Here is a 21550-nt window from a genome sequence, read left to right as displayed (position 1 = left end):
TGCGAGTTTTCGGAATACAAGGCGTCTCCAGGAACCAATTAAACTCTTAAACTGAGGTATGCCTGTAAGTCAAAATTATCGTAAGTCGGGGCAATTGTAAGTCAAGGTGCCACTGTACTTTTCAACTTCCCTATACTGTTATGTAACTTGATATACTACTTACAGCCCAAGTGTAAGTTGGGCTGTAAGTAGTATATCGAGTTGACCCAAGTGTAGTTACAGGATGAGAGCTGTGCTCATGGTGTCCCATCTTCCCAGTACTCTGTCATATGATGTTTTGAATCTACTGATGGTTTTGACCTCCACCACCTTCGCTTAGTTTGTTCCAACCGTCTACCACTCTGTGACCACTCCATGGGGTGAGTGTGGAGCTTGAATGTGGGTGGGGTTGAAGAGCTCGAATGCGGGGCGAGAGCTGGAAGCTCGAGTATGACCAGAATCTGGCTGTTTGCTCTGTGGTGAAGCTGTAGCGTCTAGACTTGGGCGTTACGTTGTTGCTAGTGAATGTCAATGGTGTTCGAATGTGATGGAGCATCTATCACTGAACCACTATTGGAGTTATTCAAACTGACAAAGCTCTCAATTTTGGTGGCTTATATTACACACTTCTCCTGACTTTCCAAATTGGCCAATGTTTTTGCAGGTTACAGCATGCCTGTACCTTTGCAGGTACAGGCTTGCTGAGTGATCCTGTACCCTTGACTACCTGTTGGAGATTTCGAAGATCAATGTCCTTGTGGCCCAGTCTCTGACCAGGACTCCTGGGTGCTGATCTGATCAACCAGGCTGTTTGAAGAAATATTATAATTAGCGCACATAAGATTAGTTTAGAACTTCTCAAAATTTGGAATTCTTAGGGATAAATGTGGAATTAATAGGCATGTCTAATTCTGTCATGAAACTTCAGAGAATTTGGAGCAATTATATTTCTCTAAATATAATTACTATACTATTTAGTTGCATGTCTTTGCACCTTTTCCAATTTGTTGATGTCTTCTTAAGATAAGGGCACCATACACCCACTGCATGCTCCAACTATGGTCTCACAAATCTTATGAACGAGTTTAGTATTTCACTATCCATGTATTTAAAAGCAATTCTGAAATTGGAAAGCATAGCATAGGCTCTTCTCACAGTGCTTTTGTGTGGTCCACAGGTGACAGTTTTCTATTTAGACCACCCCTAGATCCCTCATCTTAGAATTTGTTCCAAGTGGGGGAAGAGTTTGGACACGGGGGAAATACCAGATGCGCTTAAAGTAGCAGACATTGCCCCTTTACACAAGGGAGGGAACAAAGCATTGGCAAAGAATTATAAACCAGTTGCACTAATGTCCCACATAATAAAAGTATTTGAGAGAGTGATTAGGAGTCAGGTCACTAGTTTCATGGAGACCAATGACCTCCACAATCCAGGCCAACATGGATTTAGAGCAGGAAGATCATGCCTCTCAGTTACTTGACCATTACGACAAAATCACTGAGGCATTGGAAGAAAAACAGAATGCTGATGTGGTATACACGGATTTTGCAAAGGCGTTCGATAGACGTGACCATTGAGTGACAGCACACAAAATGAGGTCACTGGGAATAACTGGTAAAGTAGGAAGGTGGATACTTGGTTTTCTGTCGAACAGCCCCTCCGTGGTGTCGTCTTGATGTGGTGAGGGGCTCATGTACACCTCCCTGGGACCGGTGAGGGTTGCCTTTGGCCCCTCTCCTGCCCCTTTTTTCGGTGCTGTACGTGCAGAAGGGCACCACGTAGGGGCCTTGTGAGCCATCGGACCACCTGCTGGAGGGGTCGCCCGTGAGGGGCCACCCTGAGTGGATGGCTGGGTGTCCAGGCTGGGGCGATAGGGGAAATGGGGTCTTAAAACCAGTGTGGGAGAATGGACAATGTATTAGAACTCCCCTGTTGAAAAGGGTGAGCACCGCTGGGGACGACGCACCCTTCCTGCACTGGCCCGCACTCGGCCTCCCTGGCTGCCCTTGTAGGTGGTATCCCTCGGTTCCAAGCCGCAAACTTTTAGAATGACTGATAAATGGATGATGACACGACCTCTCTTACCCAGGCTCATGGGGTGGGTGACCAGGCCCCCGAGTCAGACTGTGCTGGAAGACCAGGCTCTGTAGCCCCCACTACATTGGGCTCGGACTGAACTACTACTCCCTGCTTTCCTCCCTCCTCTGTGGTAGGGTTGAGCACCAAGGCCTCTGTGGTGACTGCCTCGTCCCCTTGCACATCTCCATCTCTCATTGTGACTACTGCGCCTTATGACCCCATCTCTCGAGAGGGTCTCGCCGCCATCCCCACCACGGCCGCTCTCGTACGCTCCCTATACTAATTCGTACCATGACTTGTTTGGTCCTGCTACGTGGACTAAGTACTTTGACCTCCATCATTTAGATTCTACTCCTCCTGACAATTTTTCCCTCCAATGGCACCTTGTTGATTCAGTAGACGCCTCAGTTACTTTCAACCCCACCCGTCTCAGTAAACGTGTCATTACTTCTTTCTCAGGATGCAGCTACCCGCTTGGCCGCCTTATCCTGCATTGGGGAGATCCCTGTTTGGATCTCCAAGAACGCTCGGTTAAATGCCAGTGTTGGCATTGTTCTCCTCCCGCACCATGTTGAGACCGGTGTTAGGAATCTGAAGGACTGCCACGAGGATATTAATCATATCCTCGAAGCCCAGGGCCCTTCTGTCCTCCAGGTGGACACGTTTACTCGTCTCCCTCGTGGTCGTCGCCGTCAGCCCCTTCGGGTTGTGAAGATTACCTTTGATGGTAGGACCCTTCCGCCCTCTGACATTCTTGCTGGTTCCAGATGCTCCGTTCAGGAGTACATTCCATCTCCTTGGCTCTGTAATAAGTGCTGGAAGTTTGGGCATGGTGCCCTCAAATGCTCGTCTCTCTCTGTCCATTGTTTGCGAACGAAGGTCACTCTAAGTCGGAGTGCACTTCTCCCCAGGCTCGCTGCCTCAATTGCGGTGAGGCCCACTCTACCTTCTCCCGTGTGTGTACACATTACAAACTTGAGAGTTTGGGTGTTTGCGGTCTCCCACCTTATGCTAACGTCTCCTATGCTTGCGTGTTGCTCTCTTCCTCTCCTCGGCCTTCCCACCTTCCTCAGTCTCACAACTGTCTCCAGGCCTTAGACCTGGACACACCCCACTACCTACTCTCCTGTTTCTTTACCTTCTGTCCCGAAGGGTCCCCCTCCTGGTTCTCTGTCTGGGGTTCCCCTTCTTTCTACCTGGTCTGTCATGTCTCCTGTGTCTTCCTTCTCGTCTCCCTCTGATCCTCCTTCCCATCCTTCTCCTCCGTCTCTTAGCTCTTCACGCTGCCTGTCTGTGCGGGGGTGATGTCCATCACTCTCCCAGAGATCATCATGTTGTTCGCTCTTGTGTTCGTTCTTCTCCTGTTGAGACACTCGAGTCTGTTGCCCAGTGCGTTGCTGCTGGAACACCTGTCTCTTAGTCAGAAGCAAAAGCCTGGCTCATCTCCTTCCTCCTTCCCAGTGGGTAGGAAGATTTTGCTTTCTTCCTCGTCCCTTACCTCCGACTCTATCGATCCATCCCCTCCCGTTTCAGTGGTCGAGCCCCCTGTTCCTGCTATGGAGTGTTTTTTGGCCCCTGCTTCCCTCTCAGTTGCTGCCCTTGCTGAGGTGCACTCCCCGGTTTCTGCCCCTCCTCCTCTGCTTGCTGTCCTTGATCGCCCCTCTCGGCTGTCTGCTCCTCCTCATCCGCCTCTGGTCTGTCCTGCTGCTCCCTTCCCTCCATTCTTACTCAGTTTACCCATGCCCCCTAACCCTGACTTCACTGACGCTGATCCTGACCCTGACCTTCTGTAACATGCTGTATTCCTTGTAAACCTTTGTTTTTTCATTGTTCTCTGTTGCTATCCTTTCTTTTTTTGTTGTCTATTCTTCAATGGAACATTCGTGGATATTACGCCAATTTCCATGACCTCCAACTTCTGACTTGTCAGTTTTCGCCCCTTTGTGTCTGCCTCCAGGAGCCGATGCTTGGTGTTCATCCTGGTCGCTTCCGTAGCTATTCCTTTCCCCCCCCCCCCATCCCTAGCTTTTGCTGGGGCCCATCACTCTTCTGCTCTCTTGATTCGTTCTGATGTTTCCTTCATCCCTTTTCTTTTTCCATTGCCTCGCCAGTGTTCTGCTGCCCGTGTTTTTGTGCGGTTTGTTCCATTTATCCCCCCTAAATGTTCTGCTTTCTCTGCCCGATCTTAAACACCTACTGGACTCCTTGCCATAGCCTGTGCTCCTGCTCGGTGATTTCATTTGTCGACATACCCTCTGGGGTGATGTTCTGACAAACACCCGGGGTTGCCTTCTGGAACCGTTCATCCTCTCTTCTTCCATGTCTCTTTTAAATTCTGGTGAGCCCACTCATTTGGACTCTCGCACTCGCAACCTTTCCTGTCTTGATCTTTCTCTTTGCTCGTCGTCTCTTCATTTGGATTTCATGTGGCGGGTTCTTGATGACCTCGATGGCAGTGACCATTTTGACTTTTTCTCTCCACCTCTTTCTCCTTCCCTAGGTGGCGGTTTGCCGAGGTTAACTGGCGTCTCTTTACTCTCCATGCTACTCTGACCTCTCCATTCTGCCTCTCCCTCGCGCCATCCTCCTTTTTCATGACACCATCTTCGACACTGTCCTTTGCTCTATTCCTCGCTCTTCCTCTCGGGGGAATGCGAAAGTGTGTTCCCTGGTGGACTGTGCACTGTGGACTGTGCTCAGGCTGTCTGCTGTAACTGTGCAACATGGAAGAGACATCGCTGCCAGCAGATGGCCGATTCTTTTCTTTAGTTTCGGAAGGCGAATGCGGTGCACGTAGGACCATCCGTACGGCTAAATATGAACGTTGGAAGTTTTATGTCTCCACCATTATGTCCGAGACTCCTCTGCTGCAGATCTGGAAGCGTATCCGCAAGATTGCGGGTAAGTTTGTGCCTGATGTCTCGCTGGTCTTTCAGCTCCTTGGTGCCCTTGTGGCGGAGCCGGTACAGGTTACGGCCGAACTGGGTTCCCACTTTTTATCTGTTAGCTTTGGTTCTCATCTTCCTCAGTCTTTCCTTCTAAGTAAGCCTGTTCTTGAATCTCATCTTTAGCTTGCCATACCCATCTTAGAATTCCCTATAACGATCTCCTCTCTGAACTTCAGTCTGTCCTGGCTCTCTGCGGTTCTACGGTAGCGGGCTCCGATGGCATTCATTACGAGATGCTTTGCCATCTCCCTCGGTGCACGTCTCGGTATTAACCGAGTCTGTATAATCAGGTCTGGGAGTGGTCGTCAGTCCCTGAGGACTGGTTCGATGCCGTTGTCCTCTCTGTTTGAAAACCAGGGTCTCTCGGGACATCCCCTAAGGACTCCCGCCCTATTGCCCTCATGAGTTGTCTGCAAGCTCTTTGAAAGTATGGTTAATGTTTGTCTGAGGTTCTTAGAACACTATTACCACCTCTCCTTCTCAATTTGGTTTTCGCAAGTACCGCAGCACAACAGATGTCCTGGTAAACTTGGAGGTCTATATTCGTACTGCTTTTGCTGCGAAGACCTCTGTCGTTGCTGTCCTTTTTGACCTGGAAAAGGCTTACGACACCACCTGGAGATATCATATACCGTCCCAACTTCATTCTTTTGGCCTTCGTAGTAATCTCCCTCTCTTCCTCCAAAACTTCCTTTCGAGTGAGGCTTGGTGCCACTCTCTGCCTCTTTTAGATAATACGAGGGTGTACCCCAAAGTAGTGTTCTGAGCACTACTCTTTCTAGTTACCCTCAATGGTCTTCTTTCCTCCCTTCCTTCTGGCGTTTTCTCCGCTCTCTATGTTGACGATCTTATCCTTTGCTGTCAGGGTGATTCTTCATTCTTCCTTCTTCGCTTCTCCTTCAACGCCGGCTTCAACTTGTAACTGATGCCGTGTCGTCTTTGGCCATTGATCATGGCTTCAAATTCTCTAAGACTTGTGCAATGACTTTTACTCGGAAGCATGTCGTTCTTCATCCCTCTTTGTCTCTTTATGGTCATCCCCTTGTGTACAGGGATTTTGCTAAACTTATGAGGTTAATCTTTGACACTAGTTTGTCTTGGGCACCCCATATCTCTTACCTCTGAGTTGAATGCTCCAAGGCTCTTACCCTCCTAAAGGTTTTGTCCCATACTTCTTGGGGAGCGGATAGGCACACGCTCCTCTTTTTACATTCCTCTCTCATCCTGTCCTAACTTGATAATGGTTACCCTGCTTACTCCTCTGCTTCTCCTTCCACTCTTTGCTGTCTTGATGCTTTGCACCATACTGGGTTGTGTCTCGGCTCTGGTGCCTTTCGTTTGACTCTCGCCCTCAGTTTGTATGTTGACATTGGCTTCCTATCTCTCCAGGACCGTCGTGATCGCTACTGTCTGCTATCTTGCGACGTCCTTGCAACATCCTTCCTCTCGCCTCTGTTTCGCTTTGACTTCTACCCCTCTTGTCGTTCGTGTTCTTCGTCACCTACCTCTTTCTGTTCCGTTATCTCATTCACAGGATTCTCTTTCGTTTCGTATTTCTAATATTTCTCCTCATATTGTTCCTACTTTGCCTCCGTGGAGAGTTCCCCTTCAAAAATTTTGTACATCCTTGACCTGCATCTCTAAAGCTTTTACCCCTCCTATGGTTCTGAAACGCCTTTTCCTTGAGCACTTTTTCACACTTCTGCTCTGTTTCCATCTTCATTGATGAGTCTAAGTCTGCAGGCGGTGTAGGCAGTTGTTTTTCCTGGCCGCACTTGTATGTGTTGCCTGCCTCCGGAGATTAGCATCTTCTCGGCAGAACTTTATGCTATTCCTCTATGCTCTTCGTCTCCTACTGTCTCGTTGTCAATCCTCCTTTGTGGTTGTAGTTGACTCTCGTAGTGCCCTCATGGCTCTAGGGTCCTTTAATCCTGTCCATCTGGTGGTCGTCGAGATTCAACATTGGCTGTTTCTTATCTCCATTAAATTTAAATCCATAGAGTTTTGCTGGGTTCCCAGCCATGTTGGTGTTTCTTTAAATGAGCGTGAGGATGTTGCCGCTTGAGAAGCTATCCGCATTTGTCCCATCTCCCATAAAGGTATTCTTTATTCCAACTTTTACCCGGTTATTCATTTCTCCATCCTTGTCCGTTGGCAGGGTTGTTGGTCTTCTGTTGGTGGTAACAAACTGCGTACTCTTAAGCATAGTGCCTCCACCATGGCCTTCCTCTTACCACCGTAACCGGCGGTGGGCAACGGTTCTAGAAAGGTGTATTGGCCATACACGCTTAACTCACGGTCACTTAATGGAGCGTCGCCCTGCTCCTTATTATCCAAATTGCATTGTCCCTCTTACTGTCGTGCGTATCCTTGTTGAATGTCCTGACATCCAGGATGAGCGTGTGTTTTGCTTTCCGACCGTCCCTCGCGGTCACTTGTCCCTCGATAGAATTCTTGGTGAATCGGATACTTTTGATATCATTCGCCTTGTGCGTTTTTGTTTTCGTATTGGCATCCTTGGTAATATTTAATGCTCTCTGATTATTCCGCACATTTGATGGTGCTACATAGCCTTCCCAGTTTGGTGCCTTCTTTTGATAATTACTTACTTCTGACGAGCAGAACACAGTAACAGTCAACCATATAAAATCGAGTCAAAGTTCAGTTAAAATCTCTGTATCTCGGGGTACAGTCCTTGCACCACTGCTTTTCCTTATTCACATATCGGATATAAACTCAAATAGAAGTCACAGCTTCATATCATCCTTTGCAGATGACACCAAAATCATCATGAAAATTACCTCTGTTGAAGACATTGTAAAACTACAAGCAGATATTAATAAAGTTTTTGACTGAGCAGTAGACAATAACATGATGTTTAACAGTGATTAATTCCAGGTACTCGGGTACGGTAAAAATGAGAACTTTAAACATAATACACGGTACAAAACACCATCAATTTTGCCCTTAGTAAAAAAAACAGCATGTAAAGGATTTGGGAATAATGATGTTTGACGACCTAACATTTAGGGAGCATAACCAAGCAAATATTGCATCAGCCAGAAAAATAATAGGATGGATTACGAGAACTTTCAAATCCAGGGATTCCATAACAATGGTTATACTCTTCAAATCAATTGTGCTGTTCCATCTTGAGTACTGCTCAGTGCTCACTTCCCCCTTCAGAGCAGGAGAGATTGCTGAAATAGTGAATACAGAGAACATATACTGCATACATAGATGCGATAAAGCACCTAAATTATTGGGATCGTCTCAAAGCGCTCCAAATTTACTCAATAGAAAGGAGTCGAGGGAGATATCAAATAATATATACATGGAAAATACTGGAGGGTCAGGTCCCAAATCTGCACAGTAAAATAACAACGTACTGGAGTGAATGATATGGAAGAAAATGCAGAATAAAACCAGTGAAGAGCAGGAGTTCCATAGGCACAATCAGAGAACACTGTATAAACATCAGAGGTCCACATTTGTTCAACATCCTCCCAGTGAGCATTAGAAATAATGTCGGAACAACCGTGGACATCTTCAAGAGAAAACTAGATAGTTTTCTTCAAGGAGTGCCAGACCAACCAGTCTGTGGTGGGTGTGTGGGCCTGCGGGCCACTCCAAGCAACAGCCTAGTGAACCAAACTCACAAGTCAAGCCTGGTCTCGGGCCGGGCTTGGGGAGTAGAAGAACTCCCAGAACCCCATCAAACAGGTATCAAGCAGGTACCCCACTCGTGTGACATCTCTTCAGTACAATAGATTGTCACTGATTACTACCCTCATTTTTCTGTCGGTTAGAATATTTTTCATCCATGTTAGAACCCTCCCTGTCACTCCTCCAGTATGCTCCAGTTTCCAGAACAATCTCTTATTTAGAACTTGGGTCGAAAGCCATTTTTAGGTCATGGATATATGCAGACAAGCCAACGATATCTTGACTGTAAAATCTCTTTGGCTCTAATAATTCTGAGACCAAAACAAGACATATGTAAACTTTTATTATTTAACACTTTCGCTCGGGGATGACGCAGCATTGCGTCATCCGTTTACTGGCGGTAATGCCGGGGATGACGCAGCATTGCGTCATCCACTTTAAAAATTCGCCAAAAATCAGGTTTTTATCCAATTTTTTGGGGACTGGTTTTAAAATGTGCGCCGATGTCTTCCCATTTTCTTTGTTGAGCCTCGTCGCCCTCAGGCTGCTTGGCACACGCCGTGGGCCCATTGTCTTTGCTCCACTGTTGTGACCAATGTCGCTTCCCCTCGCATCTCAAACGTGTGAACATTTCGGCTATTTTCCGTGGCTATATTTCTTACTGCGGCTTTAGAAACTATCTACGCTTACTCCACGATGGATAGTAATCATGAACAAGGCCCTTCCAGGAAGAAAATTGCGAAAGAAAGGCTTGAAAAGGGTAGGAATTGGGAGTGTAGCAGGAAGGCCTCTGAGCACTCACTCACGGCTAACACGTGGCCCGTCTTCAACTCGTCGGCGGTTGGAGCGTGACCAGGTTTTTTTTTTTATAGGCTAATGTTCCTCTAGAGAATTTTATTACGAACCCATTGAGACCAAAATGAAAGACCTAGGACAAAAATTGAGGTGACCAGAGTGAAAATAGTGAAAACATTTTATCCCGTTTGCGCGCTCCCGGGTAACTCGTTCGCACTTTCTCTGTTTGCTGCGGGTAATTAGCCGGGCTTTTGGAGTTTATATGCATTTAGTGCTGTAGAGAATTTTATTGCGAACACAATGATACCAAATTTAATCTCGTAGAAGGAGAATTGAGGTGACAAAGTTGAAGAGAGTATACACTTTTCGGAATTAACGCGCGCTTCCGTGACACTCTGGGGCCCATATCGCCCTGTCGAGGGGTGGCGCGCGGGGTGAGCGAAAGTGTTAAGCCCTCTCATTTGAAAATGTCTATAACGCCCAATACATATACAGTATTGTCAAATGTAGGGATTTGTAGAGCAAAGTCTGCACTATTACAACCGAATACACCTGGTGTTCTGGCTGAGGTAGTACCATCACCACGGCCATGAATCGTAGCACCAATAAAACTTTAACTAGATGAAACTCATCGACCATACACACTGGGAGTACGAACAGATGAAGACGAGGGCATTTGTCCCTCAATTTTTGCAAGTAGCCGACACTGCAAAGCTACACCAGGTAACACAACATGAAGCACTATAACTAGCCATCAGACTTGTAACGCTATTATCAGACTCCGTGTCACTAAATCTTGAACACGAGTCATCTTTCACATATTACTGGCCCAAAGAAACAGAATGTTGCAGACCCATATGGCCCATCTTGTGGTGTAGAGTGAGGCCATGGCGGGAGAGCCGATGGTGTAAGCCTCGCCCTGAGGGGACACGTGTGTGTCAACATTGCTGTCTGTATCATTTTCATCTGAGCCCTGAGCATAATCATTATCCCTGTCAGTCATCAATGTCACATTCCTCCCTTGCTGGAAACTATTCATCCTGAATTTCTTCATTAGTTGGCCATTGGTTGGAACGAGGCACAGCGCAGCGTCGAGAGGCAGAGTGGCGTGAGTCGGCCATGGTTGCTTGTTAAGAACCCAGGCCTTCCCACCAATTCAGCCTATGCTGGATTTTTTTTTTCAAGATGGCAACTGTTTACTGTTACCCCTAGTGAGCATTTGATTGCCCACTTTAACGTGCATAACTTTTAAATCTTATATGGTACTCTAAATGATCCCTGTATGACTTGCGCCATTGAAGGGTTAAAGACACTCTTTTCAGCAATATTCCGTGTTGTCATCAGAACGCACAAGTTTTTGAAGTCCGCCCAGACTTTTGTTTCTCGATTCTAACTCGAGCTACTGTCAGTGTGTCACCTTGGGTTTGGGAAGGCTCTCATCATGATGATCCTCTTCTCCTCAGGCGGGGTCGGGTAATGGGGGACACGGCTGCTGTCCCTCCTGCCACTTCTCCCGCAGCTCCTCTAAACACAACTCTGCAGCCCAGGTGAGCTTAACTCTCATTATGGTGTGGCATCTGATGATACTTGTCTTATGGAACAACTGAGTGAGATAGCCCAGAAATCAAGCTTTATGTGTACTGTCTGTATATGCAAAGCATTTTTATGAGCAGTACACTGTGTTCCTCCCATTTCTGACTTTTCACCGTCTCCCATGCATTGGTTCGTACAGTGATCCCCCTGCATCTTGCAGGGTTGATATTTGATTCCTGATAGTCTGAGTGGTTGTCACCATTCTTTTTCCCCATCCTTATATCCCAGCTCCTTGTCTCACCCGTTCCTGCTCTTCTTTCCCTGTCTGCCCTGGACTGGTCTGTACTGTGGCACTGTTGCATCTTGCAGGGTCAGCACTTGGTTCCTGGCGGTCCAAGTGGTTGGTCACCATTCCTCTTCCCCATCCTCATATCCCAGCTGCTTGTCCTTATAACCCATCCAAGTGCTATATAATCATACTAGCTTAACACTTTCTTCTCATATTTACCTTACCTCTACTTGGTGGTGGGTTTTCTCTTGTTCAGTTTTTTTGGTGATTATTGTCCAGTTAGCCATATTCCTCTTGGGAAAAACATTCGGGGTTTTTGGAAAGCACTTTTCTGTCTTAATTTTGGTACGAGTCTAGTAGTGCCATAGTCTCCAGTGTCTCCTTAGCATCAATATTTCCTGACAGGGTCAGTACAAAATGATCCCAACTGCATAGTTGCATAATGTAGATTTGCCATAGCTGCAGCAGGTCCTGGTACCAGAATTGTGAGATATGATATGAGGACAGGCTAGAGGAACTGAATCTAACATTGCATGAAAAGATACGAACCTAAGAAGACTGAACCAGAATGTGCAATACAATTTTGAACTCGGAGTGGACAAGGGTCGACTGTGTATAATTGTTAAGATTAGAACAAGAGGACACAAGTGAAAACAAAGCCCAGGTAAGTCAAGAGGGACATCAGTAGGTTCAGTATTCCTTCAGTGTATGAGAAGTGTGTAAACTGCATACATTAGTGGAGGTAGTGATAAGCCATCAGTGCCGAGTCATTGTTCAGTCATATTTGTGTGCAGAAGTCTTGACAGATATATGGATAAAGGCAGATATACATCCAATCTACAAAAACTGTAGCAAGGGAAATGCTCTTTAAGACTGTATCTTGACAAGCATTGTAGTCAAAACAAAATTTTTTTTGTTTAAATCAAATGGGCAGAACACATGGAGAAAACTACATAATAAAAGACAGTATGGTTTTTGAACAGGAAGATCCTGTGTAACAAATCTACTTAGTTTGCATAATAGAGCCACAGATTTTACAGGAAAGAGATGGTTGTGTTGACTGCATTTATCTGGGCCTAAAAAGAAAAAAGGCTTTCGACAGAGCACCACATACCGGTAAGTTGTTCTGGAACCTGCAACATAGAGAAGTGACAGGGAAAACTTGTGACATGAATGAAACATTTTCTAACAGAAAAATGAGGGCAGTAATCAGAGGCAATGTATCAGAAAGGAAAGTAGGTACTAGTTCAGTAACACAGGGTTGAGTTTTAACACCGGTAATGTTCACGTATAAACAATCTCTCGGAAGAAATACGTGAACATGTTTGTTGTTGATTCCGAGCTACTGGGAAGATACGAAAATTAGACGATTGTCATGTCCTACAAGAAGACTTGGATAAAATACTGTAAGTATATGGAGTAACACTTGTCAAATGGAATTTAATGTGAATAAATGCCATGGTATAGAACAGGAGATAATAGGCCATACATAACCTTCAAATTATGTAAAAAAAAACAATGCTTGAAAACATTCTCATAAAGAAATATAGGGATGGTTCTGGATAGAAAACTATCACCCAAGTACCACATAAAGAACATGATGCAAGGACTGTATGCTATGGTTTCCAGCTTTAGAATTGCATTTAAATACATGGATGGTGAAATATTAAAGAAATTGTTTGTGACCTTTGTGAGAGCAAAGTTGGAATATGCAGCAGGTATATGCTGCCTGTATCTCAAGAGGCACATCAATAAATTGGAAAAGGTGCAGAGGCATCCAACTAAATGGCTTCGGGAACTGAAAAACAAGAAACACGAGGAGAGGCTCGAGGTGTAAAGTACCTGTACTGTATACCAAAGGTAAAAGATATATGGAAAATGGGGTAGCATCCACTCGATTTAACGGCGTCTTATTTACCGATCTGTCGGTTCTAACGACCGGTTTGGGAGACCGGTATCTGGAGCTTCATATACCGGTCTGGAGGTCTATAGAACCATTGGTCAGTGTTGGGTTCGTTTTGGCATCGGGGCCCTCATAAGGCAAGCAGACCAATGCGAGGCCCCCACACCCTCTCTCTCTCTCCCCCACACCCCCTCTCTCTCTCCCCCACACCCCCCTCTCTCCTGCTCTCCCACACACACCCCCCTCTCTCCCCCCACACACCCCCCTCTCTCTCCCCACACACCCCCCTCTCTCTCCCCACACACCCCCCTCTCTCTCCCCACACACCCCCCTCTCTCCCCCCACACACCCCCCTCTCTCTCCCCACACACCCCCCTCTCTCTCCCCACACACCCCCCTCTCTCTCCCCACACACCCCCCTCTCTCTTCCCACACACCCCCCTCTCTCTCCCCACACACCCCCCTCTCTCTCCCCACACACCCCCCTCTCTCTCCCCACACACCCCCCTCTCTCTCCCCACACACCCCCCTCTCTCTTCCCACACACCCCCCTCTCTCTCCCCACACACCCCCCTCTCTCTCCCCACACACCCCCCTCTCTCTCCCCACACACCCCCCTCTCTCTCCCCACACACCCCCCTCTCTCTCCCCACACACCCCCTCTCTCTCCCCACACACCCCCGTCTCTCTCCCCACACACCCCCCTCTCTCTCCCCACACACCCCCCTCTCTCTCCCCACACACCCCCCTCTCTCTCCCCACACACCCCCCCCTCTCTCCCCCCACACACCCCCCTCTCTCTCCCCACACACCCCCCCCTCTCCCCCCCACACACCCCCCTCTCCCCCCCACACACCCCCCTCTCCCCCCCACACACCCCCCTCTCCCCCCCACACACCCCCCTCTCCCCCCCACACACCCCCCTCTCCCCCCCACACACCCCCCTCTCCCCCCCACACACCCCCCTCTCCCCCCCACACACCCCCCTCTCCCCCCCACACACCCCCTCTCCCCCCCACACACCCCCCTCTCCCCCCCACACACCCCTCTCTCCCCCCCACACACCCCCCTCTCCCCCCCACACACCCCCCTCTCCCCCCCACACACCCCCCTCTCCCCCCCACACACCCCCCTCTCCCCCCCACACACCCCCCTCTCCCCCCCACACACCCCCCTCTCCCCCCCACACCCCCCTCTCTCTCCCCCACACCCCCCTCTCTCCTGCTCTCCCCCACACACCCCCCTCTCTCTCCCCCACACACCCCCCTCTCTCCCCCCCACACACCCCCCTCTCTCCCCCCCACACACCCCCCTCTCTCCCCCCCACACACCCCCCTCTCTCCCCCCCACACCCCCCCCTCTCTCCCCCCCACACCCCCCCTCTCTCCCCCCACACCCCCCCTCTCTCCCCCACACCCCCCCTCTCTCCCCCACACCCCCCCTCTCTCCCCCACACCCCCCTCTCTCCCCCACAACCCCCCTCTCTCCCCCCACACCCCCCCTCTCTCCCACCACACCCCCTCTCTCCCCCCACACCACCCCTCTCTCCCCCCACACTCCCCCTCTCTCTCCCCACCCCCACTCTCCCCACACCCCCCACTCTCTCCACACCCCCCACTCTCTCCCCCCACACCCCCCACTCTCTCCCCCACACCCCCCACTCTCTCCCCCACACCCCCCCCACTCTCTCCCCCACACCCCCCCACTCTCTCCCCCACACCCCCCCACTCTCTCCCCCACACCCCCCCACTCTCTCCCCCACACCCCCCACTCTCTCCCCCACACCCCCCACTCTCTCCCCACACCCCCCACTCTCTCCCCACACCCCCCACTCTCTCCCCCACACCCCCCACTCTCTCCCCCACACCCCCCACTCTCTCCCCCACACCCCCCACTCTCTCCCCCACACCCCCCACTCTCCCCCCCACACCCCCCACTCTCCCCCCACACCCCCCACTCTCCCCCCACACCCCCCACTCTCCCCCCACACCCCCCACTCTCCCCCCACACCCCCCACTCTCCCCACTCTCCCCCCACACCCCCCACTCTCCCCCCACACCCCCCACTCTCCCCCCACACCCCCCACTCTCCCCCCCACACCCCCCACTCTCTCCCCCACACCCCCCACACCCCCCCCTCTCTCCCCCCACACCCCCCTCTCTCCCCCACACCCCCCTCTCCCCCCCACACACCCCCCTCTCCCCCCCACACCCCCCTCTCCCCCCACACACCCCCCTCCCCCCCACACACCCCACTCTCCCCCCCACACACCCCCCTCTCCCCCCCACACACCCCCCTCTCCCCCCCCACACCCCCCTCTCTCTCCCCCACACCCCCCTCTCTCCTGCTCTCCCACACACACCCCCCCTCTCTCCTGCTCTCCCACACACACCCCCCTCTCTCCCCCCACACACCCCCCTCTCTCTCCCCACACACCCCCCTCTCTCCCCCCCACACACCCCCCTCTCTCCCCCCCACACACCCCCCTCTCCCCCCCACACACCCCCCTCTCCCCCCCACACACCCCCCTCTCTCCCCCCCACACCCCCCCCTCTCTCCCCCCACACCCCTCCTCTCTCCCCCCACACCCCCCCCTCTCCCCCCACACCCCCCCCTCTCTCCCCACACCCCCCCCTCTCTCCCACCACACCCCCTCTCTCCCCCCACACCACCCCTCTCTCCCCCCACACCACCCCTCTCTCCCCCCACACTCCCCCTCTCTCCCCCCACACTCCCCCTCTCTCCCCCCACTCCCCCACACCCCCACTCTCCCCCACACCCCCACTCTCTCCCCCACACCCCCCACTCTCTCCCCCACACCCCCCCACTCTCTCCCCCACACCCCCCCACTCTCTCCCCCACACCCCCCACTCTCTCCCCCACACCCCCCACTCTCTCCCCCACACCCCCCACTCTCTCCCCCACACCCCCCACTCTCTCCCCCACACCCCCCACTCTCTCCCCACACCCCCCACTCTCTCCCCCACACCCCCCACTCTCTCCCCCACACCCCCCACTCTCTCCCCCACACCCCCCACTCTCTCCCCCACACCCCCCACTCTCTCCCCCACACCCCCCACTCTCTCCCCCACACCCCCCACTCTCTCCCCCACACCCCCACTCTCTCCCCCACACCCCCACTCTCTCCCCCACACCCCCACTCTCTCCCCCACACCCCCCACTCTCTCCCCCACCACCCCCCACTCTCCCCCACTCCCCCCACACCCCCACTCTCCCCCCACACCCCCCACTCTCCCCCCACACCCCCCACTCTCCCCCCACACCCCCCACTCTCCCCCCACACCCCCCACTCTCCCCCACACCCCCCACTCTCCCCCCCACACCCCCACACCCCCTCTCTCTCCCCCCACACCCCCCTCTCTCCCCCACACCCCCCTCTCTCCCCCACACCCCCCTCTCTCCCCCACACCCCCCTCTCTCCCCCACACCCCCCTCTCTCCCCCACACCCCTCTCTCCCCCCACACCCCCTCTCTCCCCCACACCCCCCCTCTCTCCCCCCCTCTCTCTCCCTTCTCTCCCCCCCACACCCCCCTTCTCTCCCCCACACCCCCCTCTCTCCCCCCTCTCTCCCCCACACCCCCCCTCTCTCCCCCTCTCTCCCCCACACCCCCCCTCTCTCCCCCCACACCCCCCTCTCCCCCCTCTCTCCCCCCACACCCCCCCTCCCCCCTCTCTCCCCCCCTCTCTCCCCCCCACACCCCCCTCACCCCCCTCTCTCCCCCACACCCCCCTCTCTCCCCCCACACCCCCCTCTCCCCCCTCTCTCCCCCCACACCCCCCTCTCTCCCCCCTCTCTCCCCCCACACCCCCCTCTCTCCCCCCTCTCTCCCCCCACACCCCCCTCTCTCCCCCCACACCCCCCCTCTCTCCCCCCTCTCTCCCCCCACACCCCCCTCTCTCCCCCCTCTCTCCCCCCACACCCCCCCTCTCTCCCCCTCTCTCCCCCCACACCCCCCCTCTCTCCCCTCTCTCTCCCCCCTCTCTCCCCCCTCTCTCCCCCCTCTCTCCCCACACCCCCCCTCTCTCCCCCTACACCCCCCCTCTCTCCCCCTACACCCCCCTCTCTCCCCCCACACCCCCCTCACCCCCTTCACCCCCCTCTCTCCCCCTCACCCCCCTCTCTCCCCCTCCCCCCTCTCACCCCCCTCTCTCCCCCTCACCCCCCTCTCTCCCCCCTCACCTCCCTCTCTCCCCCCTCACCCCCCTCTCTCCCCCCTCACCCCCCTCTCTCCCCCCTCACCCCCCTCTCTCCCCCCTCACCCCCCTCTCTCCCCCCTCCCCCCTCACCCCCCTCTCTCCCCCCCCCTCACCCCCCTCTCTCCCCCCTCACCCCCCTCTCTCCCCCCTCACCCCCCTCTCTCCCCCCTCACCCCCCTCTCCCCCCACACCCCCTCTCTCCCCCCACACCCCCCTCTCTCCCCCCTCTCTCCCCCTTCTCTCCCCCCACACCCCCCCTTCTCTCCCCCCACACCCCCCCTTCTCTCCCCCACACCCCCCTTCTCTCCCCCTCTCCCCCCACACCCCCCCTCTCTCCCCCTCTCCCCCACACCCCCCCCTCTCCCCCCACACCCCCCCTCTCTCCCCCCACACCCCCCCTCTCCCCCCCATACCCCCCTCTCCCCCCCACACCCCCCTCTCCCCCCCCCACACCCCCCTCTCCCCCCCCCACACCCCCCCTCTCCCCCCCCACACCCCCCCTCTCTCCCCACACCCCCCCTCTCTCCCCCACACCCCCCTCTCCCCCCTCTCTCCCCCCACACCCCCCCTCTCTCCCCCCACAACCCCCCCTCTCTCCCCTCTCCCCCCACACCCCCCCACTCTCCCCCCTCTCTCCCCCCACACCCCCCCACTCTCCCCCCTCTCTCCCCCCACTCTCCCCCCTCTCTCCCCCCACCCCCCCCCCTCTCTCCCCCCATACCCCCCTCTCTCCCCCTCTCTCCCCCCACACCCCCCCTCTCTCCCCCCACACCCCCCCTCTCTCCCCCCACACCCCCCCTCTCTCCCCCCACACCCCCCTCTCTCCCCCCACACCCCCCTCTCTCCCCCCACACCCCCCCTCTCTCCCCCCACACCCCCCTCTCCCCCCACACCCCCCTCTCCCCCCACACCCCCCTCTCCCCCCACACCCCCCCCTCTCTCCCCCCCTCTCTCCCCCCCTCTCTCCCCCCTCTCTCCCCCACACCCCCCTCTCCCCCTACACCCCCCCTCTCTCCCCCCACACCCCCCTCTCTCCCCCTACACCCCCCCTCTCTCTCCCCCCACACCCCCCTCTCTCCCCCTACACCCCCCCTCTCTCCCCCCACACCCCCCTCTCTCCCCCCACACCCCCTCTCTCCCCCACACCCCCTCTCTCCCCCCACACCCCCTCTCTCTCCCCCCCCACACCCCCCTCTCTCCCCCCACACCCCCCCCTCTCCCCCCTCTCTCCCCCCACACCCCCCTCTCTCCCCCCTCTCCCCCCTCTCTCCCCCCACACCCCCCTCTCTCCCCCCACACCCCCCTCTCTCCCCCCCTCTCTCCCCCCTCTCTCCCCCCCCCACACCCCCCTCTCTCCCCCCACACCCCCCTCTCTCCCCCCTCTCTCCCCCTCTCTCCCCCCACACCCCCCTCTCTCCCCCCACACCCCCCCTCTCCCCCCACACCCCCCCTCTCTCCCCCCCACACCCCCCCTCTCTCCCCCCATACCCCCCCTTTCTCCCCCCACACCCCCCCCCTTTCTCCCTCCACACCCCCCCTCTCTCCCCCCCACACCCCCCCTCTCGCCTGCTCTCCCCCACACCCCACCTCTCTCTCTCTCTCTCTCCTGCTCTCCCCCACACCCCCCCTCTCTCTCCTGCTCTCCCCCACATCCCCTCTCTCCTGCTCTCCCCCACACCCCCTCTCTCTCTCCTGCTCTCCCCCACACCCTGTCTCTCTCTCTCCTGCTCTCCCCCACACCCCCCTCTCTCTCTCCTGCTCTCCCCCACACCCCCTCTCTCTCCCCTGCTCTCCCCCACACCCCCCTCTCTCCTGCTCTCCCCCACACCCCCCTCTCTCCTGCTCTCCCCCACACCCCCTCTCTCTCCCCTGCTCTCCCCCACACCCCCCCTCTCTCTCCTGCTCTCCCCCACACCCCCCCCTCTCTCTCCTGCTCTCCCCCACACCCCCCCCTCTCTCTCTCTCTCTCCTGCTCTCCCCCACACCTCCCCCTCTCTCTCTCTCCTGCTCTCCCCCACACCCCCCCCTCTCTCTCTCTCCTGCTCTCCCCCACACCCCTCTCTCTCCTGCTCTCCCCCACACCCCCCCCCTCTCTCTCCTGCTCTCCCCCACACCCCCTCTCTCTCCTGCTCTCCCCCACACCCTCTCTCTCCTGCTCTCTCTCCTGCTCTCCCCATCCCTCCCTCCCCTCCCTCCCTTCATCCATCCATCCATCCATCCATCCATCCATCCATCCATCCATCCTTCCCCTCCTTGCCTACCTTCCAGCCTCTTCCTCCCTGCCTGCCTGCCTGCCCATCCAACCACCAGTCAGCCGTCACTGACACAATGAGTGCATTTGGAGCCGACATGGTGCATGGATGCTCCTTGATATGGGTGCACAGATATGTTCAACAAAGTCACAGAATGAACACTCCAGCCTCATGACAAATCAAAACAATGTGCCGTGAATCTGTGGCGTCACAGGGTAGAAGGCACTAGAGTGCTGGACCAAGTGGCTGTCTGTACAAAATATATCTTGCCTGAATGTTACTTGAAATATTACCGACACTTAACAACTTCGGAAATACCGGAGCCCTGCATTTAACGATCTGGGTACAGACCCCATATAGGCTGTTAAATCGAGTGGATACTAATATGATTACTACATACAAAATAGCAACAAGAATTGACAAAATTAACAAAGAACTTTTGAAAACTAACTTTAAGAACAAGAGGACATACATTCGAACTTGCGAAACAAAGCTATTGAAAAATACATTAGAAAAGTTCATTTGTGCAAACAGCAAGAGACAGTTGAAGTTAGTTAACACTTTGGCGTGCCCCGCCTGCCACCCTTCAACTGTGCGATTTGGGTCCCAGAGTTTCACGGGAGCGCGCGTTAATTCTGAAAAGTGTATACTCTTCAACTTTGTCACCTTAATTCTCGTCCTACGAGATTAAATTTGGTATCATTGTGTTCGCAATAGAATTCTCTACAGCACTAAATGCATATAAACTCCAAAAGCCTGGCTAATTACCCGCAGCGAACAGAGAAAGTGCAAACGAGTTACCCAGGAGCGCTCAAAAGCGATAAAATGTGTTCACTCTTTTCACTCTGGTCACCTCAATTTTCGTCCTAGGTCTTTCATTTTGGTATCAATGGGTTTGCAATAGAATTCTCTAGAGGAACATTAGCATATAAAATAAAAAACCTGGTCACGCTACATCCGCTGACGAGTTGAAGACGGGCCACGTGTTAACCGCGAGTGAGCACCCAGACGCCTTCCAGCTACACTCCCAATTCCTGCCCACAAATGTTTAGTATTTTAGTATATGTAGTATTATAGTTTAGTATTTTTTGTGTAGTAGTTGTACATCACATAAGCATTGTAGATAGCCATTTGCACAAAATAGATGGTCATTTTCTTCGTCCATTTGTGAGTGTTCCTTATGAAGTGATAATATTTGATCATTTGGTCAAAGTGATCAACACCTTTCATGTTTGTATTGTAGTCACAGATTGCATTCGGCTTGTTGACAGTTACCAAACAGTCCTAAAAAAATCGGATAAAAACCTGATTTTTGGCAATTATTTTAGTGGATGACGCAATGCTGCGTCATCCCCGAGATTACCGACAGTAAACGGATGACGCAATGCTGCGTCATGCCCAGACTAAAGTGTTAAGTGAGAATGTGGTGGATGCCAAAACCATCAGTTGTTTAAAAGCATCACATGACAGACTACTGAGAAGATGGGACACCATGAGCATAACTTACATCCTGTAACTACTTAAATAATTACACAAATGAGGCAATATGCATTCAGTAAAATGGGCTGAAGAGTTGAGCTTGTTCCCAGCAAGTGCAATATGCAAGACCAAATTGGTTAGAACATGCGTTTGAGTGCTTATGGTGATGCCTTCCTGTTTTAATAATGTTTCGGCTATAAATATATGACCATTTATATCAGTAAATGTTAGGTTGGCACACTTGCAGGTGAGTAAAGAGAGCATTGGGAAAAGGAAGAAATAGGAAGCATTATTTGCTACGTAGTACAAAGTTTTATTACTGTATAGTGTGCTTGATATGCATTAAATGCAAGTATCTTGTAAGACAAAGTAGTTCCACAAAATCCATTTGCCTGTTTATATTTT

General features: G+C 53.3%; 1 protein-coding gene across 3 annotated transcripts in view; it reads left to right on the top strand.

Annotated features, from left to right (window-relative positions):
• The window catches only part of LOC123754474 (phosphatidylinositol 4,5-bisphosphate 3-kinase catalytic subunit alpha isoform), a 257757-nt gene that overhangs the window by 125907 nt on the left and 110300 nt on the right, over positions 1-21550 (top strand). The window contains exon 9 of one of the 3 annotated variants that reach the window (XM_069326256.1): positions 10934-11017. The exons of the other annotated variants lie outside the window; for them this stretch is intronic. Within the exon in view, the coding sequence (XP_069182357.1) occupies positions 10934-11017 (84 nt within the window). The remainder of the gene's footprint in view (positions 1-10933; positions 11018-21550) is intronic. 3 annotated transcript variants of the gene reach the window in all.

Source organism: Procambarus clarkii, chromosome 18 (assembly GCF_040958095.1).
Source record: "Procambarus clarkii isolate CNS0578487 chromosome 18, FALCON_Pclarkii_2.0, whole genome shotgun sequence".
Taxonomy (NCBI): Eukaryota; Metazoa; Arthropoda; class Malacostraca; order Decapoda; family Cambaridae; genus Procambarus; species Procambarus clarkii.
Note: the sequence above shows the minus strand (reverse complement) of the source record. Positions and strands in the feature narration are given on the sequence as shown.